We start from the raw sequence: 27,943 nt of genomic DNA on the forward strand, positions 1-27,943 counted from the left end.
TCTTGTGGTAAACTTTGAAGTCATCTATACCGGACAAGAAAAGAAATGCAGATATTAATTTAATTCTTCTTTAATTTATATTTTTTTAAATCACCTTGAATCCTATTATTTTTTTGCATCTATTAAAATCATCAATGTCTTGTGAATATTTCGATCCATTTTGACTTTCTATTTACCAAATTAATTTATCATTAATTGTTTTTTTAATGTTTTAAACGTTAATTTAATTTTTTAAATATCTGCATTTCTTTTGTGTTTCAGTATATAAAGAAATAACAACTATCAAGTCCTACGCTAAACGTTAAAGGCACTAGATAAACAGATAAAACAACACACACATCAGCTGTATGCACATTTTGCAGTAACTCTAAGAATATAGTCACATATATATATATATATATATGTATGTATATAATTATACACATAAATTTTTCTTCTGTATCGCAATCATACTGGCCCCACCTGAGTCTATAGTGCAATTTAACAATATGGGAATCCACTAGGATGGTGGTGGAGTAGGTAGGCAGATACTACCCTCAACAACCCCACCCCCCCCCCCCCCCTCAATCCCAACCTCCTATCTGTTGTCTTAATACGGTATGTAAGCCAGATTTCAACAATAAACTTTAAACAAACAACTATTACACTTATCATATAAAACCCAGAGCAGATGGATCCATGGCGGGGGTGGTGGTGGGGCTGAGGAGACCTGCCTCCCCCCCCCCCCCTAATATATTCAAGTTCCTCAAAATCACCAAATGTTTGACATCCAATAGCCGATGATTAATAAATCAATGTGCTCTAGTGGTGTCATTAAACAAAACAAAAATTAACTTTTCTCTGGCTTTTAAAACAAAATTCCATTGGGTTCCTTTTCTTTATGATATAAAACTCACTGACCACAAGCAGATCCAAGGACAGAGAGAACCAGAGAATCTGTCCTTCCATCCCACTCCCTACATATATCAAAATGCCTGTCTTATCTTACTTTTTCCTTTATTTAATTTGTGTTAGGTTGCCCTTTTCACAAGTTGGTCCATATGTCCTTTTCCCCAAACATTTCCTGGATCTATCTCTACTGAGACAAGTCTTCTTTTTCACACACACCCCGAGCTCCCTCTCGCTGTGCCACCCACCCCATACACTTCCCGTGGATTGCCCATGATTGCAAAATGAGCGGAAAACAAGTACAAGTATATAGGTGATGAGTCAGAATGACAAGCTGCCCCAAGATGAATGTCGAAGACCTCAGATCTTTCCTAGCACTATCTCCTACGTACAAAAACACAAACAGAAACGTCTTCAAGAAACCCCAGCTAGAAATCTCACAGGTCTTGAGGTGTAGAGTCTATCAATATGGTTATATACATGTATGCATGTGTGTGTGTATGTATATATATATATATATATATATATATATATATATATATATATATATATATATATATATACACACCATGTGAGTGTTGTTATGGAGGTGTCTGTAATATTTGTAATTGTTGCTATAGTGACAAACTAATATTTGTAATTGTTGCTATAGTGACAAACTGTAATATTTGTAATTGTTGCTATAGTGACAAACTGTAATGTTTGCAACTGTTGTATTGCTGACAACTAATATTTATAATTGTTGTCATGGTGACAACTATAAAACATGTATACACAATTGGTGTCATGATGACAAGTGTAATATTTATAAAGGTGTCATGATGACAACTAATATTTCAATTGTTGTTATCATGAATATTTTATTATTTGTATTTGTTGTTTGGATATGACAGCTGTAATATTTGTAATAAACAACACAGTTACAGTTGGAACATATGCAACTGTCGTTATGCTGATAATTTAAATATTTGCAATTGTTATCATCACAATTTAAATATTTCCCATTGTTGTTATGACATGGTTAACATTTGTACTAGTTCATATTTATATTTCGTAAATTCTCAAACAAAACCTAAACAATCTTAAAAATAATTAAGATTAAAGTTAAAAGATATTTCTAAATCTATCTCAGTATAAAGATGAGTTACAGACAATATGTTCATGTTTTCATTCCACACTCTTTAATTTTAACCCATTGGGCTATTTCTCATTCCAGCCAGTGCACCACGACTGGTACCCCAAAGGCTGTGGTATGTGCTATCCTGTCTATGGGATGGTGCATATAAAAGATCCCTTGCTGCCAATCGAAAAGAGTAGCCCATGAAGTGGCGACAGCGGGTTTCCTCCTTCAATATCTGTGTGGTCCTTAACCATATGTCCGATGCCATATAACCGTAAATAAAATGTGTTGAGTGCATTGTTAAATAAAACATTTCCTTCCTTCTTTAATTTTATATGGAATGGGTTTTTTAATAATAATCTAATGCAGGTAAAATATGACACGATATTCAAAGAGGTAATCATTGCAGGAATATCATTTTAAATGGTATGACACACATATACAGTATGTTTGTACTTCGTATTTAAGTGACATAATTGTTTGTACTTCTATGCAACACACGTTTATTTGTATTTATGTGCGACATATATAAATTTAAATTCCTGTGTGATGTACATTTGCATTCACACTTGTGTGTGACATACATATATTCGCACGTATGACATACATATGCACGTGTGTTTGTACTTGTGACTGACATATATATACATTTTTTGTATTTGTGTATGACATACACATTTGTATTTGCATGTGTCACACACATGTATATTTCATGTGATTGTGACACATGTGTATTTGTACTTATAAAGACATGTATTCATACTTGCGTGACATATCATGTGTATTATTACATGTGACACGTGTGTATTGATACTTTCATGTGACATACATGTGTATTTGTACATGACACATATGTGTATTTTTACTTTTGTATAACATATATATGTGTATGTGTATTTGTACTTGCATGTGGCATACATGTGTATTTGTACGTCTGTATGACATATATGTGTATTTTTACTTTTGTATAACATATATTTGTATTTATATTTGTATTTGTACTTGCATGTGATATACATGTGTATTTATATGTCTGTATGACATATATGTATATTCGTAAATTGCATATAACATACATGTTTATTTTTACTTGTGTGTGACATACAGATGATAATTCGGTATCGACAGCTTGTCTAAGAATGTGAAAATAATGTAATACAGCAATACACAACACATATTTACAGTTACATCATAATAATGAGACAACACAGACTGGGACACTAACATGTAAACACATCAACTGTCAATCAAACACACGACGAGGTAGAGTTATGTTTCCCTGAGCCGTACTAGATGTATAACGTAATTTTAAAAACGTAATTTAAAATGTTGGTACATGGAAAAAAAATATACAATAATATTTTCATTGATGTCATTATGAAACTAGGATAAATACATGTACATAGTCATCTTTACAACAAAACTAACGAAGTATTTACCCACGAGATGTATTTAGTACTACATGTGTACTACATGTGTATATATATATATATAATAACAACTAAAATAGTGACTCTAACTCGACTACACATAATTCAGCACTTAACTTTGACTGTTTTAAAAGTTATCAGATGTACAGTGTAAAATATGATTGGCTATTGCATTTTTTTTTTTTTACTATTGACTGACACATTAATTCAACTTTTTTGTTTAAATGTGACCATCTATGGGTAAACCACAGGAATTCACACATCATTCTAAGTAACTGACACAAAAAAACAGTCAATTGTTTTTAATTAAGTAAATAATACAAAGCATTAACTTTACTTTCTGCTTGCAAAAGATATAGGAACTATGAATATTCTGAAAGAGAAAGAAAGAAAGAAATGTTTTATTTAACGACGCACTCAACACATTTTATTTACGGTTATATGGCGTCAAACATATGGTTAAGGACCACACAGATTTTGAGAGGAAACCTGCTGTCGCCACTACATGGCCTACTCTTCCGATTAGCAGCAAGGGATCTTTTATTTGCACTTCCCACAGGCAGGATAGCATAAACCATGGCCTTTGTTGAACCAGTTATGGATCACTGGTCGGTGCAAGTGGTTTACACCTACCCTTTGAGCCTTGCTCAGGGTTTGGAGGCGGTATCTGGATTAAAAATCCCATGCCTCGACTGGGATTTGAACCCAGTACCTACCAGCCTGTAGACCGATGGCCTGCCACGCCGCCACCGAGGCCGGTCATTCTGAAAGAGAAAAACCCCCATGTTTGTTTGTACTCTTTAATAACTAGGGGTGTAACGTAGCCCACTGGTTGATGCGAGGTCAGTCTGGGATCGATCCCTGTCGGTGGTCCCATTGGACTATTTCTTGACCCAGCCAGTGCACCACGACTGGTATATATCAAAGGCAGTGGTATGTACTATCCTGTCTGTGGGATGATGCATATAAAACATCCCTTACTACTAATGGAAATATGTAGCAGGTTTCCTTTCTAAGACTATGTCAAAATTACCAAATAATTGACATCCAATAGTCGATGATTAATAAATCAATGTGCTCTAGTGGTATCGTTAAACAAAACAAACTTTTAACTTTAATTACTATGGTAATTAGTAAAGATAGAAATGATATTAGGTGTTTTACTCTTAAAGGTGTGAACATTTTTTTAAAATACAAATTAAAAAAAAAAAAAAAGAAGATAAATACACCAATCATGTTAGTTTGTAGAACCGCTAATCAGTTTTTGTACTTTGTACAGAGATAGGATTTTTATACTGTTAATGCTTTGTCAATATTTACTAAAAAATCAAATAAAATTTTTAATTGTATTCAAGTATTGACTTAAAAATTAAATATGAACCTAAAATTTTTATAATTTTACTCAAACACATATGTAGGGACTTAAAAATTAATAATTTTATTCAAAGATGGACTTGAGTACCATACATTTACTCAAATATTCTTGGCATAATTATACAGAAAAAACAAACAAAAAACCCCCCACTGGTCTGATAATTTCAACAGAAACTCTAATAGGAGTTATTGCCCTTTAGTTGGTGACATTTTCACAACCTGCAGTACAAGTAAAACATTTGCATTGTTTGTTTTAAATATGCACAACTTTAAAACATTAATGTTGTTAAATGCTGAAAATATTTTGCAGCTAAAAGATGTGACATGCACAAATTCCTGAGATATAAACAAAATAAATAAAAATGAAAAAGAAGTATGAAACGTAAATAATGAATTGTTTACAAAGATGCATTCAAATCAGGTATTGAAAATAAAAATCCATCGACAGTAATTGTCCAGTTCATTACAGTCTGGGCCCAATCTGAATCCGAAATCGGTAATAAGAATTCAAGAAAACTGCATTCATTTTGATAAGAACCTGAAGAATTTTACTTTTTCAACTAATATATTTGCAATTTTTTCTACATTTTTCAAATAAACAGTTTTATGATTGAGGTACCGTAATCCTGTTAATTCAATATAATGTGGGTTTTTAAAAATAAATTTATGATTGAATGAAATATCACACAAAGTTCTTTTGAAAAAATGGTTTGGTAATTTTGAGTCTGTAAAACCAATTCTGAGCAGTTTTACAACTACCGTAACTATAGCAACCATTAGGTTCTTGAAGTGATTGACATGTCAAACGTACAGTTCTGTCAAAAATAAAAACCTGGATTTCCCCCACAACATTATCTGTTCTGTCAGTATGCTAAAACAAAATAAATATATAAATAAATAAATTAAAAAACCCCTCAAAAAACCCACCTCAAACCATATATATTTCCAGACAGGGAAGTTAATTCTAGAAATGAGTCTTGAGTTACTGGAAATGTCATGAAAATTTGTAAAATTTAAATAATCCCAATTCATGTAACACTTAAACTTAACTTTACAATTTTTCTCTACAAAGCAGCAGGTAGATAATTTAACCTGTAGAGTGATTTAATATAACCAGCACATTTAAATAAATCAACCATTAGTAAGATATTTTTATCAGTTGTGAGATAATGTAACTATTAAATACAATTAAACTAGTTGTGTGATAATTCAACAAGGTGTGAGATAATTCAACCAGTAGTGAGATAATCCAACCAGTAGGGAGCTAATTCAACCAATAGTGCAATAATTCAACCAGGTAGGAGATAATTTGATTATTAATAAGAAAATTCAACCAGTAGTGAGATAATTTAACAGTCGTGAGATAATTCAACCAGTAGTGAGATAATTCAACCGGTAGTGAGATAATCCAACCGGTAGTGAGATAATCCAACCGGTAGTGAGATAATTTAACCAGTAAAACGATAATTCAACCAGTAATGAGATAATTTAATGAGCAGCACAATTTAACCAGTAAACAAAGTTAACCCGCAGTGAAATAATTTAACCTGTAATGAGAAAATGTAACCCATAGTGAGATAATTCAACCAATAGTGAGATAATTAAACGAGTACGGAGATAACTGAATCAGTAATGAAATAATTTAACCAACAGTAAGACAGTACATTGTATAAGCAAAAGGGAGATAATCAGAAATTTTGTTAACAGTGCAACATTGTCCAGCACAAGTTGTGGTAAGTTTCACAAAAAAAAAAAAAAACCCACAAAAAAAAACCCCAATATAAAAAAAGAACCTTACCCCAAAAACAAAACAAAACTGTAATAAATGATATTTTATAACTGACAGAACATAAAATATTATGGGAGAAATGGCACTCCTTCAGTGCAGCAGTATTTATTAAGGCACGTATTGGAGAATCAAAACAGCTGTAACTTACCAACAGCAACATTGAAGATAGCACAGACTGTACATATAGATAAGAAACAAAAACCTGAGACCAATCATATGAGGAGGTACAACAATAAAAAGTACAGATATTGAATATATAATATATATATATATATATATAATGTATGTGTGTGCACATACACACATACCACACACACACGCACATACATTCATATACACACACACACATGCACACACACACAAACTGTGAATTCCTGATACTGAAAAACAATACACCCGGTAATCAACAAACAAATATATAACAGATATATCAAGTTTCTTATGCTGTATAAATAATAGATGACATTTTCTTCTCCAGAATGTCACAAGGAATTCTGGTCGACGTTTTGGACAAAACAAGTTCATTCCAATTTAATGAGTTGCATTACAGGTAGAATTTTTCAAGACTTTGGAACAACCGAGATATACACAAGATCTTCTCTCATTTTTTTTCATGCAGATAACAATATTAGCAAGTCATAATTAATACTGTTTAACTGGAATTTTGTACTGCAGAATGTATTATATTTATTATTCTTCCTGAACTTTAATCAAGAGGGTTTTGGTTTTTAAATATTATATTGACTGGGTTGACGTTTCTGTTCGACTATTAGTCCCAGAGTGCGTCATTAGCCCCGATGCAATTTACAAATTGCTGTTTATTACTACAAACTGTTACATTAGTTTCAAACCAAGTTTCAGCCAACATGCTTTCTTAACTAGGGTTAATTGGGCTTCAAGTTTTGTGAAAGACCACATGGTTTAAGGTCGAGGGCTGTCGAATGCCTTAGAAATTGGAGCAGTCAGTTCGAATTCTGCCAGTTTGACACTTTGTGTGTTTTAAATATTAATTAATTATCACAATACCAGACTGAATTAATCAGAGAAGATTTTACCTCAAATTTTAACACCTGATGATCGTAATGACCAAATCTGTTTTACTAATTTCAAAGTATATCATTTTGTGATGTCACGCTTTGTTATTTATGTTATCAGTGTCTAGGAAAGTGGGACAATTCTTCTGTAATTCAACAAAATTAAACTGGAACCATCGACAGAATCATAAAAAAAAACCAAATAAAAAAACCAGCATCAGGTAATTCACATGAGGTATTCTTTTGTCAACAATATTTTTTTTCAAGTCAATGTTTTGAGGTATTTTGTAATTTACACAACCGAACGATACCATTTTGAAGTATCGCTGTTTCAGCAACATATGTTTTAACATGTCCCACATCACGAGTACTGCCGTACTCTTAATGTGAATAATGCACTACGTCATTTTATCAACCGTAATGGCTGCCAATCCTCTATCACATACACTGTCCCATCATAAAGTGCCAGCATCTACCGTAAATGTTCTTGGTGATGCAGAGAGATACTGTACACATCTGATCATTTAAGTCCTCCCATCAAATGCCACAATCTACCGTAGATGTCCAAAATGATACAGTGAAAAATACATCCAGTGATAATAGGTCCCCTCCCTCTGCATGTGTCATCATGTACCGTAGATATTCTAGAAGATGCAGATAGAAATGTATTATCTTAAAATTACAGACCCCAGTCTCTACCCGAATGTGTAATCATCTACCGTAGATGTTCTAGAATATGCAGAGAAAAATACATCTGACATTTAAGGAGGCCCGTTCTTCTCCTTACATGTGCGATTATCTACTGTGGATGTTTTAAAATATACAAATAGAAATACATTTCATGATAATAGGCCTCCCCCTCCCCAGACAATCCCATCCACTGCACGTGAGAGAGAAGTATATCCCCTCTCCTGTACACATGACATCATCTACCGTAGATGTTCTAGAAGATGCAGAGAGAAGTACATCCGGTCGTGGCAGTCCTCCCCACATGTGGGGCACATGAATGGATGATCAGCATTGTGGGCGTGCAGCTTCTGGTGGATCCGGTACATTGCATATTCAGAGAAGAAACACTCGCAGTGACTGCACCGGAACAGCCTTCCCGACAGCAGCAGCGTCGACATGGACTCCTGCATGTTGACCTCAGCCGACACCAGCGATGGACTGGTTCTTGACGGACTGGTCCTCGACGCCTGCGACCCCTCAAGCCCGACTGGACTGGTCCTGGATGTCTGGGACCCGTCCGCTTCCTCCGGACTCATCAGCCTCGGGTTGAAGGCCAGGAGGCTGGAGACGGTCAGGAGAGGTGGAGGTTGGTCACAGCAGCAGAGGTTGACCTGCACACCAATGTCGTGGCCGTTGTTCATCAACATATTAGTGTGGCCGTCGTCGGGGGAGTCCGGGTCCGGGTCGGAAATATCGTCGATGCGAGCGTGGTGGTGGTGCACGTCCTGAGCGACATTATCGTCAGGGTGTCTGACGACGTTGTCCAGGTGTCTGACGATCGGTTTTGATTTGCCCACGTTGTCGTGGATGCTTAGGTTGAGGGCGTCGGCCTGAGGGGCCTGACTAGGGATATACGAGGAGTATTCCACACTGAACGGCGAGGTAGTTGGATAGGTGTAATAAATACTGTGAGCCACGTTCGACATTGTCGCTCCTGCTGCTGCAACTGCACCTGGCGTGTAGCTGTTGTAGAGGCTGCCACTGCCGTCCTCCGTCGGAGAGGTGTAAGGGATCGAGTCGTAATTGCGCGAGCTGTCGGGATTAGCCGCCGTCGTCGCTGCGTCCACGTGAATCGACCGCGTGCTGGATACGTCCGGCGACGACGAACGGCCTTGAACTGATGCCTGTTGGAGAGAAGCTTCCTTCTCCTCCTTCTTCGCCGCTTTACGTTTCTGCACAAAGAAGTCCCACACGCTGTCTGAGAAGATCCCGTGTCTGCGGGCGTGGCGGCGCAGGGTTGACCCGCGCGTGAACTTGGCCCCACACACGTGGCACTGGTACGGTTTGATTCCCTCATGCAGCTTCATGTGAGACTTCATGTTGTTCTTGTAGCCGAAACGCTTCTTGCACGTCGGGCATTCATACGGCTTCTGGTCGGCGTGGATGCGCTCGTGGTAGCGCATGAATGACTTTGGGAAGACCTTCTCGCATAGCTTGCACCACTCCTGTTCAACACTCTCTCCTCCTCCTTTCTTCCCGAGCATCTCCATCCCATCATCACCATCTTCTCCCGTACCACCCTCCTTCTGCTGCCCATTGCTCGGAATTGACGACATATGTTCCGAGGACAGATTGCCTTTCTCGGTGAGCGGCGAAATGTTCAGGTAGAACAGAGATTCCTTCTCCGACTTGGGCAAGTTGTGAGCGAGTAGGTGCGTTTTCAGTGAGTGCAGGTTGTAGATGGTCTTCCCACAGTACCGACACAGACATGGTCCCTCTGTGTGTCTCCTCCGCATATGCAGGCGCACACTGTATTTGCGTGTGAACGTCAGCCCGCAGATGGCACACACGTATGGCTTTTCCCCGATGTGGACCCGCTCATGCGCGATGCGCATCGACACTTTGATGAAACGCTGGCCACAGAACCGACATGCGTATGGCTTGAACTTGGTATGGAGCTGTTCGTGAGCGTGTAGCTGCCGTGCCGTCTCGAATACTTTCCCGCAAATACTGCACCTGTTGGCAAGAGAGTGCGCATGATGCGCATGTGCAAGCAGCGTCGAATGTCTATCAACAACACTGTTGGTTCTCACACTGTTTTTTTCATCATCCTCATCCTCTTCAACATCACCCGTATCACCATTTTTACCCTGAGATAGATGTTCGTAAGACCCGTTTCCGCTCTCTGAGATGTACAGCGCTGACTGCGACTCGTGGTCAACACGACGCTGGTACGCGGCTGCCACCGCCGATGACGCGACGATGACACGGTAACTGGAATCATCAGCAGTGTGTTCGAGATCATTAACGTTCTCCGTGTCATCAGATCTGTAAATATCTGTTTCACCCGTATCGTTGCTTCCCGGTCGCGGAAGACTTTCTGCTGCCATGGAAATGGGCGACATCGATGCCCCTCTGCCGTGATGTGTCGTCGTCGTCGTCGTCGGAGAGAACAGCATGCGCGTTGTAGGCTGCAGCGACCCCGACTCGTACTCTGGTGTGAATCGCGTCGTGCTGACCTCTCCACTGGCGCTCTGCGACCCAGTAACCATTGTCGTTGCTGCTGCTGCCGTCGACATTGATGTTGAGAGGTCGGCAGGGTCACATGGTTCCGTCTTGATGTCCGACACAGAGTTGCGGTTCTGATCGATGGCCGATGCGACTGCTGACATTGAGGTAGATGCGTAAGCTGGCGGGAAGTGAGCATAGTAAGGGGCGTGTGGCGAGATGGGAGGTAGCGAAGCATTCGAGCAGTAAGAGCTCAGAGACGTATCGGAAAACGACGGCTTTATCGTCGTTGACGAGCTGTTGGCATTGCTGTTGCTGCTGCTTCCCGCGGTTGTGTGCTGTGCCTCCGATGTTTTCATCAGGCTCCCAGCGGCTCGGAGGAGCGGGCAGCGTTTCTCGTGGTACCGTCGTGTCGTGGACCGCGTGAAGACTTTACCGCAGTAGCTGCACATCCGCGACTTGCGTGGGAAGCCGTTGGACACGTAGCTGTAGAGCTCGCTGCTGTAGTTGTAGTTGGGCATTGCCACGCCACTCAGCCCGTACGGAAACTCCTGCATTCTTGAATACCCAGCCATGGTCATTGCTCCGGACTTCACGCTCTCTGAAAGCCGGTTAAACCCAGCGGCCGCTGCGACCGCCGCTGCCGCTGATGTCGCTGATGTCGGAGACGATTTCGTTCCATTCTGCAAGCTGGTTGCGTAGTGGTACTCGGCCGTTTTGCCCATGTCCGGGGGGTCGTAAGGGAATTCGGGCCCCTTAGTGTAAGGTGCGGTTGGCGATAGTTTCGGGTTCACCTGAATCTTGGCGTAGGCTCCGCTCGTGGGAGGGGTGGAGTTGGTGACGGGCGCGTCATAGGGGAACGCCGGCACGGGTGCGCCGGTCACAGGGGGCGATACCGTCGTGTAAACTGGCATAATCCGTCGAGAAGGGAGGTAATTCTTGTTCACACCGCTCATAATGAGTCCGTCGTCACACAAAAGTCTAGTAACAAAGTCATGAGGTAACACTGTAATTATTCCTGTAGCTGAGGTAGGTTTGAGGTAACTGAGGTAAGGCTGATGATGATGGAGGAGGTATGTTCAGTGGTACCTGCAAATACACAAAACAAAGAGAAATTGTTACACAGTGTTACAGTGTTACACAAGCTTGTAGTTTAAAAAAAATTAATGTTTTTTTTTAAAATTAAAAAATTGATGTTACACAAGTTTATACACTCAACAAAATTAAATAAAGGCCATTAAAGTTTTTTTTCATAAAGTTTGGTTTGTTGAATGACACCACTAGAGCACATTGATTAATTAATCATCTACTATTGGATGTCAAACATCTGGTAATTTTTATTCATTGTCATCGGAGGAAACCCACTACATTTTTTCTGATGCAGCAAGGCACCATCCCACAGACAGGATAACACATACCACAGAGTTTGATATACCAGTTGTGGTGAACTGGCTAGAACAAGAAACGTTGGTTTGAAATGAAATATGTCATATTGTTTTATCTAAAGTGTTTTAATTATTAAGGTTAAGAACATGCTATGAGGTCGACACCATATAAATGTGTACACACAAAAATTCACACACACACACACACACACACAGGTACATGCATGCATGCATATTCACACACACATACACACACCTACACACACACACACACACACACAGACGCATGTGCACGCACACACACACACGCACACCAACACGCACAAACACACACACACACATGCACAAGGTTCGCCAAATCCACCATCCTTCATAGCCACATATTTATAACCACATACCCAGAACAAAGAACAAATTTGGAACATCATTACATGTATATACAATCATATATATATATATATATATATATATATATATATATATATATATAATAATATATATATATAACACAGAGATGAAAGAACATCTGTTGTATCCAAAACTTGTATGACAACATAACTGAAATAGAGAACAAAAAGTCAGTTTGATATCCACAATGTTTACCATGGTTGATATAACTGAAATACAGATCAAAGAACCTTTATGATAGCTGACATCACTGGAACAAAGATCAAAGAACAAATTCAGTATCCAAACCTTTCATAATAGTTGACATTTATGATATATATTGTAGGTGACATAACTGGAACAAAGAACAAATTCAGTATACACAATGGTTAAGATAGTTGTCATAACTGCAGATCAAAGAACAAATTCAGTTTCCAAACCTTTTATAACAGTTGATATAACTGAAAAAGCAGATCAGAGAACAAATTCAGTATCCAAAACCTTTATAATACATATAACTGGAAAAACAGATCAAAGAACAAATTCAGTTTCCAAACCTTTTATAACGGTTGACATAACTGGAAAAACAGATCAAAGAACAAATTCAGTATCCAAAACATTTCATGATATATATTGTAGGTGACATAACTGGAACAAAGAACAAATTCAGTATCCAAACCTTTTATAACAGTTGACATAACTGCAGATCAAAGAACAAATTCAGTATCCAAACCTTTTATAACAGTTGACATAACTGCAGATCAAAGAACAAATTCAGTATCCAAACCTTTTATAACAGTTGACATAACTGCAGATCAAAGAACAAATTCAGTATCCAAACCTTTTATAAGAGTTGACATAACTGCAGATCAAAGAACAAATTCAGTATCCAAACCTGTTATAACAGTTGACATAACTGCAGATCAAAGAACAAATTCAGTATCCAAACCTTTATAATACATATAACTGAGGAAAACCCCCCAGATCAAATCCAGTATCCACAATGTTCATGACATAACCAGAAGAGAAATAAATAATATGGAATCCGCAACTTGCAATGCAGATCAAAGAAGAAAGTTTTTGGTATTAGTGTGAGAAGGTAGGAAAGCATCTCCCAATTAAAAGATATGCTAACAATGTCCACCCACTGGCAAGAATTGGAAGACTTTGTGAAATCTACTTGGAGTGTAAGCAAACGTTTCCTGAGGTGTTGGGGAGGCCAGGCAATGGGCCGCATGAGAAACCGGCGACATGTTTCCCCGATACAAACTGTTACATTGCACACGTCCACATCGCTCTGCACTGACAGACAACCGTGAGGTTACACCTCCGCTACTCCCAGAATATCGCAGACACATAGTCCAGGGGTACAGATCTCGCTTACAGTGACAAGACAACCGCGAGGTTACACCTCCACTACTCCCAGAATATCACAGACACATAGTCCAGGGGTAGAGTTCTCGCTTACAGTGACAAGACAACCGCGAGGTTACACCTCCGCTACTCCCAGAATATCACAGACACATAGTCCAGGGGTAGAGTTCTCGCTTACAGTGACAAGACAATCGCGAGGTTACACCTCCACTACTCCCAGAATATCGCAGACACAGTGTCCAGGGGTAGAGATCTCATCCAAAATGGTCTACAGAGATAGGATTTAGCTCAGTCTGCAGAGCACTTGAAGAATCGAACCACCTCAGAATGGGTTTTTTCACGTCCCAACCAATGCCCAATGACAGGTATATCAAAAACTAAGGTACCGCGAGCTGTCCTGTCTATGGAAAAAAGTGCATATAAAAGACCCCCTTGAAACACTGGCTAGAAAAAGAAATAGACCAATGGGTCCACCGACGGGAATTGATCCTAGACCAACTGTGCATCAAGCGAGCACTTTGTGAGATGAATCCTGGGATAATGCAATGTTTGTGTAGTTCACTTGTAAAATATTTACTACTTTTAATTTAACGAGTGTCCATTACTTAACACACCGACCCATTCACCCAAATCCATCTATCATTTCATTCATTTCAACTTATTTCCGTGCTTATATCCAATTACGGTTCAAGCATGCTGTCCTGGGCACACTCATCAGCTATCTGGGCTGTCTGTCCAGGAGAGTGGGTTAGTTGGTTAGTGGTTAGTGAGAGAGAAGAAGGTGTAGTGGCCTTACACCTACCCACTGAGCCCTTAAGAACTCGCTCTGGGTTGGAGCTGGTACCGGGCTATGAACCCTGTACCTACCAGCCTGTAGTCCGATGGCTTAACCACTGCGCCACCGAGACCGGTATCCATCTATCAACAAAACCATCCATCTACCTATGGACACACCAGCCATGCATCTGTCTGGCAAGATATCCATCCAATCCATGCATGCATCCATCGAGGGGTGGGGGGCGGGACGTAGCCCAGTGGTTAAAGCGTTTGCTCGATGCACGGTCGATCTGGGATCGATCCCCGTCGGTGGGCCCATTGGGCTATTTCTCGTTCCAGCCAGTGCACCATGACTGGCATATCAAAGGCCATGGTATGTACTACCCTGTCTGTGGGATGGTGTATATGAAAGATCCCTTGCTGCTAATCGAAAGAGTAGCCCATGAAGTGGCGACAGCAGGTTTCCTCGTGTCAATATCTGTGTGGATCTTAACCATATGTCCGACGCCATGTGTTGAGTGCATCGTTAAATAAACCATTTCCTTTCCTTCCCATCGAGGGGTAGGACGTGGTCTGGTGGGAAAGCTCTTGCCTGATTTGCGGTCAGTCTAGGATCCATCCATCAGTGGGTCCACTGGCTTATTTCTCATTTCACCCAGTGCACCACCAAAAATACAATTAATTACCAAATGTTTGACATCCAATAGAAGTGATTAATAAATCAATGTGCTCTAGTGGTGTCATTTAACAATAAAAAAATTAACTAGCATCCATTGATCCTTCCCTCAAATTATCCACCCACCCATCCCCTCCCTCCCTCCCTCCCTCCATCCATAACATTATTTTATCAATCTATCCATGTATCGACAAACCTAAAATCTATTTACGACACAAAACTCAAAAATTATTTCAGAGAAATATTTATTTCCAGGACACAATACCTGTATTTTGCGTAAACTGTCATTGTGTTTGCATGTCTGTATGCACCTTTAAAATGATGCGAACGGCCAATTGGTAATGGTTTGGCTAGGGCTTGTTTTCATTATACATTTCTTGCAGTGTGAGAGAAACCCCAGACAGTTGACTGTGACATATTGCAGTGTGACGTCCACCAAAAACTGTAAAAACTCCTCTACAGTATCAGTAAGCTGTCAAGTTTATACACACCACTGCTCAATATTACAACACTGAGTTCTTAATTCAAACAGTGCAATGCAACAATACATTGCTCAACATGAAAACAGAGTTCTTTACTCAAACAGTGCAACTTAACAAACTACAGCTCAATTATATGGTCCAACTCAATAACACACTGCTCAACATGAAAACAGTTCTTAACTCAAATGGTCCAACTCAATAAAACAATGCTCAACATGAACAAACTGAGTTCTTAACTCAAACAGTCCAACTCAACAAAACACAGCTCAACATGAAAACATTGAGTTCTTTACTAAACTGGTTCAACTCAATCATACAGTGCAACTCAACAAAACACTAAAAACACACAACAATTATAAACATGACAAATGCACGGGACGTAGCCCAGTGGTAAAGCGCTCGCTTTGGGATCCATCCCCGTCGTTGGGTCCATTAGGCTATTTTTCATTCCAGCCAGTGCACCACAACTAGTATATCAAAGGCCGTGGTATGTACTATCCTGTCTGTGGGATGGTGCATACAAAAGATCCCTTGCTTCTAATCGAAAAGAGTATCACATGAAGTGGCGACAGTGGGTTTCCTCTCTCAATATCTGTGTGGTCCTTAACCATATGTCTGATGTCATATAACCGTAAATAAAATGTGTTGAGTGCATCGTTAAATAAAACATCTCCCTCCGTCTCTTATAATTATGTTCAAAATCCAGCTCATCTTTCACACATTTGATAATAGAGCACTGATAAAAAGAAGAAGACTAACTGCAGTTGGAACGTAAATCGTACAGATACTCTGAATGCAAACTGTTTGCAGTCACAAAGGAAAGGAAGGACGGAAATGTTTTATTTAATGACGCACTCTACACATTTTATTTACGGTTATATGGCATCGGACATATGGTTATAAGGACCACACAGATACTGAAAGAGGAGACCCGCTGTCGCCACTTCATGGGCTACTCTTTTCGATTAGCAGAAAAGGGGTCTTTTATATGCATCACCCCCACAGACAGGGTAGTGCATACCACGGCCTTTGATATACCAGTCGTGGTGCACTGGCTGGATCACGACTGGTTTTCAAAAGAAATAACTTGGGTTAGCAGAAAAGGATCTTTTATATGCGCCATCCCAAAGACAGGACTGCACATACAATAGCTTTTGATGTACCAGTCTTGGTGCACTGGCTTGAGCGAGAAATAGGCAAATGGGCCCACCGACGGGGATCAATCCAAACGGACCGCACATGAAGCAAGCGCTTTACCACTGGGCTACGTTCTGACCCACAAAGGAAAGACGAAAGAAAGATTTTTTTTTTAAATTTAACACAGCCACATACCACAGCCTTTGTCCCATTGTAGAGCACTGATCTCTGGTAGAGATGAAAAAATAAATATCTGAGAATGTGTCCACTGAGGGGGGGTTGATCCAACTGATCTCTAGATCGCACCCACCCACCCCACCTTGAAGACAACATATTGCTGTTGTAAGAAGTGCATATATGTCAACTCTATAAACGTGCATCTGTTGTAAGAAGTGCATATAAGTCAACCTCTATGCATGTGCATCTGTTATAAGAAGTGCATATAATTCAGCCTCTATGCATGTGCATCTGTTATAAGAAGTGCATATAAGTCAGCTTCTATAAACGTGCATCTGTTATAAGAAGTGCATATAAGTCAGCCTCTATCAATGTGCATCTGTTGTAAAAGTGCATATAAGTCAGCCTCTATGAATGTGCATCTGCTGTAAGAAGCACATTGATTAATTAATCATTGTCTACTGGATGTCAAACATTTGGTAATTGTGACATACTGTTGTAAGAACTGCATATATGTCAACTCTATAAACGTGCATCTATTGTAAGACATGCATATAAGTCGGCCACTATAAACATCCATCCATTGTAAGAAGTGCATATAAGTCAGCCACTATAAGCATCCATCTGTTGTAAGACATGCATATAAGTCAGCCTCCATGAACGTGCATCTGTTCTGAAAAGTGCACATAAGCCGGCCATTGTTGATGTGACCGCATGCTGCCCAACTGCCCTATCTTTCTTCGCGGCAGCCATTGCTCCAGTGAGGAGAGTGCTGGGAGGCAGGGTACTAATAAAATATATAAATATCATGTCCATTAATCATACTGCATTCTTGACATGAATTCTTCTGGCCGTAACTCTGACACCAGCCTGTCAGCCCGGTGAAAGCCTGATGGCACAAACACACATACACACACACATGCTGGCTGTATGGGGCTCTCCCGGTTTCTCTCTATACATGTCTCTCTCTCTCTGTCTTTCTCTCTGTCACTATCTGCCTTTCTCTTTCTCTGCTTTTTTCTCTCTTTCTCTGTTTCTCTCTCTCTCTGGGTTTTTTTTCTATCTCTGCTTTTTTCTCTCTCTCCCTCTCTCTTACTGTCTCCTATCTCGCTGCTTCTCTTCCCCTCTCTCTCCCCTCCCTCTTCCCTCCCTCTCTCCCTCTCTCTCTCTCTCTCTCTCTCTCTGTCTCTGCTTTTCTTTCCATCTCCGTTTTTTTCGTTTTCTCTCTGCTTCTCTCCCCCTTTCATTTTCGATCTATCTGTCTTTCCATCTTTCTCTCTGCTTTCTGTCTGTCTCTCTCTTTCTGCTTTTCTTTCTATCTCTGCTTTTTTCTCTCTCTCTCTTACTATCTCTCCCTCTATCGATCTGCTTTTCTCCCTTCCTCCCTCCCTCCATCTTTCTCTCTCTCTCCTCTCCCTCCTCTCGCTTTCTCTCTCCTCTCCCCCTCTCTCTCTCCTCTCACTTTCTCTTTCTCTCCTCTCTCTGTGTCCCCCCTCTTTTTTCTCTCTCTCTCTCTGTCTCTCCCCTCTCTATCTTTCTCTCTCGGTCTCTCTCCCCCCCTCTTTCTCTCTCTCTCTCTGTTCTCTCTCCCCCCCCCTCTTTCTCCTCTCTCTCCATCTCTCTCCCCCCCCCCCCCCCCCCTCTCTCTCTCTCTCTCTCTCTCTTTTTCTCGCTCTTTCTCTCTCTGCTTGATGAGAGACTCGGTAGAAAGTCTTACAGTGTGTTAGGCAGGCTGCTGCACTGTTACAGGGGAAAGGAGCGGACAGAAATAGCCTGCCGAGATCTCTGTGGCCTGGCATTTTTATTTGTGCAGTGATGGATCTGACAGTTTGGCCAGAGCTGCTGTTGCACTCCCTCCATTCTGCGCGATCTGACCTCGTTTTACAGACCTCATTCCATGCAATGACCGCTGCGCTACATACCCAGTGGGGAAGGGAAAGGAAAGGAAGATTTGTCTCATGACACCTCAGCACATTTGATATACGACATACAATGGTTTTGACAGTTGGTGGAGAAGTGGATGGATGGAGAGAGAAATGGAGAGAGAGAGAGAGAGAGAGAGAGGGGGGGGAGAGAGAGAGGAGAGGGGAGAAAGGGAGAGGGGCAGAGAGAGAGAGAGAGAGAGAGAGAGAGAGAGAGAGAGAGAGAAGAGAGAGAGGAGAACTTGACAGAGAGAGAGAGAGAGACTTGACAGAGAGAGAGAGATGAGAGGGTGGGAAGAGAGAAAAGAGGGTGTATTTCTTGAAGAAAGGAGGAGAGACTGACAGAGAGAGAGATAGTGATATATATATACACACACACACACACACACACACAGAGAGAGAGAGAGAGAGAGAGAGAGAGAGAGAGAGAGAGAGAGAGAGAGAGAGAGAAGAGAGAGAGAGAGAGAAGAGAGAGAGAAGGAATTATCAAAGATTTATTAATCAATATGCTCAAGTCGTAGAAAAACGTAGCCTTTGGTATGTAACACAATCAGAATGGAAAAAAAAACTATGTGTTCAATGATCTGGATATAGTGCAACACATGTACATACAAAAACATGACAGCAGGTGCATCACTATTTAATCATGTATAATATATATACTGTTACAAAAACATGACAGCAGCTACATGACAATGAGTAAATGAAGTAGAATCAGAATGGGGAAAAAAAAATCCTTTGGGTTGACTGATCTGGATACAGTGTATAATACATGGTGCAACAAGTGTGATATGATTGCAAACTTCACAAGATGAGATATAAATCATATTTGACAAAAAACATGAAATTTTCTATTTATTATATATATTATTAAAATGCCAGTAGCAAAATAGTTCCGGCAATCTTACAGTGAAGATAACACTTTGTACAGTGACGATAACACATTTTAGAGTAAAACAGTGAAATTTTCACTCTAAAATTCATTGATATTTTAAGATATATCACTCAATGTTATATAATAAATATATATACATGTATATACCATTACAAAAACTAGCTACATGACAATGAGTACATCGGAATGGGAAAAACAAAACAACTTTGGGTTGACTGATCTGGTTATAGTGTAATCACATGTACATATATACCATTACAAAAACATGACAGCAGCTACATCACTGATGAGTAATGTGGAGTAACTAGTGGTGCAGAAAGCACCATCTGCTGCTGCCCATAAATCAGCTCCCCGAATAAACATTTATGCCAGCAGTGTGGTGTGTTTCACAGTTTTCTCACCACCAGTGCACAGGCAGCAGTGTAAGCTTTTTCGGCTAACCATGGAATGTGGGTGAAACCATGTCACGGAATGAGGTTACATGTACAACGGGAGTGTGCTCCAGATACAGAGGTCAGAGTTACAACAGAAGAAGAAGCCCAACACAAACTGTTATCTATTAATCTGCATTTATTTATATATACCCGTACTTATAGCAGTATTCTGACTACAGTATATTACCATGTGTTATATATATATATATATATATATATACATACCGGTACTTACAGCAGTATTCTGACTATATTACCATGTGTGTTATATATATATAGATATACCGGTACTTACAGCAGTATTCTGACTACATATATATATATATATATAGATATACCGGTACTTACAGCAGTATTCTGACTATATATATATATATATATATATATATATACCGGTACTTACAGCAGTATTCTGACTATATTACCATGTGTTATATATATATATAGATATACCAGTACTTACAGCAGTATTCTGACTATATATATATATATATATACACACCGGTACTTATAGCAGTATTCTGACTATATTATCATGTGTTATATTACATATATATATATATATATATATATATTTATGGTTGTTCAGTTACTTTGAGAGTTTGGGGTTCGGACCTTAGGGTACTGAAAAGTTTCAAGGTTTTAGGAGCTCTCTATCGTACATTTTCTGCATAAACTGCTTTGACATATCAGTTTACACCCGCAGATGCAGTAATGTGTCTTAGTGCTAATAGGAAGGAAGGAAATGTTTTATTGAACAATGTAACACACGTCACTCACTTCACACAGCTCGTGTTTTTGACATAGTATATTGTAACACACATCATTCACTTCACACAGCTAGTGTTTTTGACATAGTATATTGTAACACACATCGTTTACTTCAAACAGGTAGTGTTTTTGACATAGTGTATTGTAACACACATCACTCACTCCAGACAGCGAGTGTTTTTGACATAGTATATTGTAACACACATCATTCACTCCAGACAGCGAATGTTTTTGACATAGTATATTGTAACACACATCACTCACTCCAGGCACCTAGTGTTTTTGACATAGTGTATTGTAACACACATCACTCACTTCAGGCAACTAGTGTTTTTGACATAATATATTGTAACACACGTCAGTCACTTCAGACAGCTAGTGTTTTTGACATAGTATATTGTAACACACATCATTCACTTCAGACAGTTAGTGTTTTTGACATAGTATATTGTAACACACGTCATTCACTTCAGACAGCTAGTGTTTTTGACATATTATATTGTAACACACGTCATTCACTTCAGACAGCTAGTGTTTTTGACATAGTATATTGTAACACACGTCATTCACTTCAGACAGCTAGTGTTTTTGACATAGTATATTGTAACATACATCATTGACTTCAGACAGCTAGTGTTTTTGACATAGTATATTGTAACACACATCACTCACTCCAGGCACCTAGTGTTTTTGACATAGTGTATTGTAACACACATCACTCACTTCAGGCAACTCGTGTTTTTGACATAATATATTGTAACACACATCACTCACTTCAGGCACCTAGTGTTTTTGACATAGTGTATTGCAACACACGTCACTCACTTCAGGCAGCTAGTGTTTTTGACATAGTATATTGTAACACACGTCACTCACTTCAGACAGCTAGTGTTTTTGACATAGTATATTGTAACACACGTCACTCACTTCAGACAGCGAGTGTTTTTGACATAGTATATTGTAACACACATCACTCACTTCAGACAGCTAGTGTTTTTGACATAGTGTATTGTAACACACATCATTCACTTCAGACAGCTAGTGTTTTTGACATAGTGTATTGTAACACACATCATTCACTTCAGACAGCTAGTGTTTTTGACATAGTGTATTGTAACACACATCACTCACTCCAGGCACCTAGTGGTTTTGACATAGTGTATTGTAACACACATCACTCACTCCAGGCAACTTATGTTTTTGACATAGTGTATTGTAACACACATCACTCACTCCAGGCACCTAGTGTTTTTGACATAGTGTATTGTAACACACATCACTCACTCCAGGCAACTCGTGATTTTGACATAATATATTGTAACACACGTCATTCACTTCACACAGCTAGTGTTTTTGACATAGTATATTGTAACACACGTCATTCACTTCAGACAGCTAGGGTTTTTGACATAGTGTATTGTAACACACATCACTCACTTCAGACAGTGAATGTTTTTGACATAGTATATTGTAACACACATCGTTCACTTCAAACAGCTAGTGTTTTTGACATAGTATATTGTAACACACGTCACTCACTTCAGACAGCAAGTGTTTTTGACATAGTATATTGTAACACACATCACTTCAGACAGCGAATGTTTTTGACATAGTATATTGTAACACACATCGTTCACTTCAAACAGCTAGTGTTTTTGACATAGTATATTGTAACACACATCATTCACTTCAGATAGCTAGTGTTTTTGACATAGTATATTGTAACACACATCGTTCACTTCAAACAGCTAGTGTTTTTGACATAGTATATTGTAACACACGCCATTCACTTCAGACAGCTAGTGTTTTTGACATAGTATATTTTAACACACGCCATTCACTTCAGACAGGTAGTGTTTTTGACATAGTATATTGTAACACACGTCATTCACTTCAGACAGCTAGTGTTTTGGTTTGCTATTCTCAATGAGACTTTCTCTAGTGGAGACATGTACATGTTCAAGAGATATTGTTAGGAAGCAGACAAATTCAATTTGCCACTTTTAGCTGAGCCATCTCATGCGACTGAGATTCAATTTAACCAGTCTAATCGACAACACACAAAACACAAGTTTTCCTTGCGAACTTCACCTGGGCACATGTCACATGCTGTGATAGAAATAAGCAGAATGTTTCACTAGTACACCGAACACATACACCTAGAAATCTAATTGTCCACCAGTATTTAGGAAATGTTTTATTTAACAATGGACTCAACACATTTTATTTACGGTTATATGGCGTGAGATATATGGATAAGGACCACACAGAAATATTGAGAGAGGAAACTCGCTGTCTCCACTTCATGGGCTACTCTTTTCAATAAGCAGCAAGGGATCTTTTATATGCACCATCCTACAGACAGGGTAGCACATACAAAGGTCTTTGATATACCAGTCGTGGTGCATTGGCTGGAGCGAGAAAGAACCCAATGGGAGCCCACTGATGGAGATCGATCCCAAAACGACCGCACATCAAGCGAGCGCTTTACCATTGGACTACGTCTCGCCCCGATCATGTAAATGAAGTCATAAATTCAAGGGTGGGAATGAAAAATGGATTACGCAAACTATACTTACAGGAGCAATGTGTCATCGAAACTATTGCTCTTGAAATTTTCAGATGCCTGCATATATTGACATTAATAAAAAAAAAAAATTTAAAAATGGAATGGGTCCACTAAGGAGGTTCAATCCTGCATCCAAATCACCTCAGGTGGTCCCTGTACCATTTGAGCCAGGTCCCGCCGCAATTGTTACCTACATGTATCAGCTGAGTACAATTAGCCCACGTGTGCAAGTAACATGATTAACATACCATCTCCTGGGTGATACCTGACACAGGTGACAAAGATGCTGCTATATGTATAAACTATGCGCATCCTCAAACACCACAGCTATTGTTTGACAAAAGAAAATTAATGCATTAATGCATGGTGTGGTTGATCTGTTGAATAATTCACCGTTGCAGGAGATTGGTAATGTGAGAAATTATGCACATCTATTGGCGAAACACGTGTGGTATAATCCCGTATTCCACATATACATGTATATAAAACACAGAATGAATGTATTTCAAATCAGACGTAGCGATCAACAGTCTTAATAGCGAACACCAGCTGTTATTATTCTACATAATGCTTGCTCAATTAATCCAAGAAAACAATGTTAGATCAGGAAGGATCAAATCAGGAATGAAGGACAAAAGAAAATGTCCGGAAGGGATTTTGTGTGGAGGGGATTCTGTCCAGTTACCTCACATCTTACTGAAATTGCATATAGAGAATAATACATGACTTGTGAGATAAATGGTATCTAACAGACACGAATGTATTATTCTATTTCTTACATATCCTCAAAAACCAGGTTTTAAGCAAATCTTAACATCTTTATCGACTAAAAGATATTTACAACCATTTGGACTTGTAGCTGACTTACGCGTCACGCATGCCAGGTTAACTATACGTCACAGTGTAATCGATTTCCACTGTGATCTATTGGCAATCAGTGACTGTTAATCACTGCACTAACAAAGAGTGATCTATTGGCAATCATGTTCTGATCACTACTCCAGTGAACAATGATCTATCAGTGACTGTTGATCACCTCACTAACAAACAGTGATCTATTGCACCTCATGTTCGGATCACTACTCAAGTGAACAGTGATCTATTGGCAATCATGTTCGGATCACTACTCCAGTGAACAGTGATCTACTGGACATCATGTTCGGATCACTACTCCAGTGAACAGTGATCTACTGGACTTCATGTTCTAAATACTACTCCAGTTCAGCTCAGATCCGTCTGATCTTGTCCCCGTTGACCACTCCCACGAAAGACGTGCTGATGACGTCACACTGCACCGAGTGCAGGCATTCGGCAAACAACGAGCCTGCCAAAATGCTAAGTCCCCAGCTATGACAACACACTGGCAACACACCGACAACTCAGTGGCCTGCGAGTGCTGGCTGCGTATAAAGTCCACGGCATAAAGCCTCGTGGACGGCCTTGTCACTTTGTTTCTCAGACCCAACTAGCACTGCAAGTCCACTGCTTAACGGCTGACCAATGATCAGGCGTCGCACCATGCTACTGTCAACAGTGAAATATTTGTATTAACTTAGAAAGACAAAATAGTCCATTTCGCAGTGTCAATATGGCAAGACTTGCACCCAATATGAAAGACAATAAATAACAAACAAAAGTTGTGGTTTTTGTATTGTTTTTTCTCAGTAGCCAGTTGTACAGATGTTGTCGAATTTTAAAACAATTATAGCAAAAATATTATTGTTCAGGCCCATAAGAACTGGGGTGGGTTGGTGGGTGGGTGGGTGCCCTCCCCTAATCGAGGATAAAAATGTATGGTTTTCTTTTTGTCCTTAAAAATAAAGATACAAATTTGGTTTGCGTTCTCACCCACCCCATGCTATACCCCCTCCCAGACACACACACTACAGACTGTGCAGCTCAAGCCTTGACTTTAACATTTTTCAGTGGTAGCCCACCAGGCTACCAGGATATGAACGCTGGTATCCCTTGATAAAAATTAATATTCCCATAATTTTAATTTTAAAAAAATTTAAAAGAGAGAAAAAAAACCAAGTCATTTATTTTTATTGAAACATATTGTTTTAAGTGTTTAAGCATCTTGTTGATTGTGTAATAACTGGATGTGTCAAAAAATCTAGTAGCCTGGCGGACTACCGTTTTTAGACATCTGGTAGCCCCAATGAGAAATCAGTAGCCAAAAATATTCTGGGCTACCGCTAAGGTCGAACTCTGCTAGTGCTCCCATCCCAGACACACACTGTGTCCTGCCCCACTCCAGATATCATCCTTATGGGCATGGTACCGAAGTCTACAACAACCAAACTATTTCCACATTTTGACACTTTATTAATACCAACCCAACTTCAAGTTATTCTCACTTTTCAACAACTCTGTGATATTGTTATGTTTAAATCATTCATGAATATTAACCCAATTGCAAGATATTCCCAAATTTCAACGCATCACGAATACTGACCGAACTCCAAAATATTCCATGTGTTTTAATAACTTCATTAACATCAACTCATATTTCCACATTTTCACACTTCATGAATACCAATGCAACTCAAAAACAATCTAATATAGCATGATATAAACATCACACACCCTGATGACTAGTGTAGAATAAATCAAGTATCATAAATATAGCTGTAACTAGATTAAAATAAATTTAATATCACACATGGCTAACTACTGTATATAATATATTTAGTAGTAACATTACAATAATTATTATAGAATAAATTTTGTATTGAAAATGGCTGTAAATGCTGTAGAATTCATTCAATATCACACATAACTAACTAGTGTAGAATAAATCTAATATCATTTGAGGCTTAATTAGTATAGAATAAATCTAATATAATACATGGTCAGGACTAGTGCAAAATAAATCTAATATCACATTAGGAGCTCTGTGACTAGTGTAGTATAAATCTAGAATTACACATTACTGCATCAAGGGTAGAATAAATTCTGAATCACACATGACTATTATAAAATAAATTTAGTATCACACATGACAGTAAATAGTGTGGCTAATAAATCTGTAATCAGTGTATAATAAATCTAATATCACACATATCTGTAATTAGTGTATAATAATCTAATATCAAAAAAGACTGTAACTAGTGTATAATAAATCTAATATCACACATATCTGTAACTAGTATATAATAAATCTAATATCACACAAGACTGTAGCTATAGTTTTAAGTGCCCTGACCAGGTCAAGCACCCGAAGACTTGTTTGTTAATTTGTTTACTGTCCTGTCTTATTTACATTTCTCAAATTGGTCAAATTGTCCGGTTGTGCTAGCTGATGCACAGCATACGGTCAAGCAGTGTGACCACAGGTCAGGGTTACAGTTAGAGTGTTCTGTTGTGTCAACAGATGTACAGTATCCTAAAGACAAAATAACTATGATGAAGACATATGCTGAAGATGTACAGCTGAAACAAAATTTAATAATAACAAAGAGGGAGGTAGAGAGAGAGAGAGAGAGAGAGAGAGAGAGAGAGAGAGAGAGAGAGAGAGAGAGAGAGAGAGAGAGAGAGAGAGAGAGAGAGAGAGAGAGAGAGAGAGAGAAAAAGAGAAGGGGGGGACATCATAGACAGGGATAGAGAGACAAGAGTATATGAAAGAGGTGAGAGAAACTTCTGAGAGAGAGGTTAAGAGAGAGAGAGAGAGAGAGAGAGAGAGAGAGAGAGAGAGAGAGAGAGAGAGAGAGAGAGAGAGAGAGAGAGAGAGAGAGAGAGGAGGAGAGAGAGAGGAAGAGAGGGAGAGGAAAAAAACAAGGACAAAGAAATGAAAAAAAAAAGAGTGGGAGAGACTAAAATTACAAGTTTTATTATCATACTTTGACTGCCATTCACATTAGTACATCTATTACTGGAAGCAATGCCCCCACAAATTAATACATCAAAGGTCACTGTATATATAATTGCCTGTCTGTAGGAAAGTTCTTATAAAAGATCACTTGCTTTTTTAATTTGAGTAACCGATGTGTACTGCAGAATGCAGTGATGTGTTCAGGAGGTAACATACAACTTGACTGGTACCATTGTGTTCTATCATATCACATCCATCCATCTAAGGTTAGGCACTGAAAACCAGTCTTGCAGATGACTGCAATCATTTACCCCCCCCCCCCCCCCCCCCC

At 39.2% G+C, this 27,943-nt stretch overlaps 1 protein-coding gene across 1 annotated transcript in view; it reads right to left on the reverse strand.

The window, feature by feature from the left end:
• Positions 1-4,440: 4,440 nt before the first annotated feature.
• Positions 4,441-27,943, reverse strand: part of LOC121377304 — a 63,696-nt gene continuing 40,193 nt past the window's right edge. The window contains exon 3 of the mRNA XM_041505240.1: positions 4,441-11,901. Within this exon, the coding sequence (XP_041361174.1) occupies positions 8,565-11,768 (3,204 nt within the window). The 5' untranslated portion in view covers positions 11,769-11,901 and the 3' untranslated portion in view covers positions 4,441-8,564. The remainder of the gene's footprint in view (positions 11,902-27,943) is intronic.

The sequence above is a fragment of the Gigantopelta aegis genome, chromosome 7 (genome assembly GCF_016097555.1).
Source record: "Gigantopelta aegis isolate Gae_Host chromosome 7, Gae_host_genome, whole genome shotgun sequence".
Classification (NCBI taxonomy): Eukaryota; Metazoa; Mollusca; class Gastropoda; order Neomphalida; family Peltospiridae; genus Gigantopelta; species Gigantopelta aegis.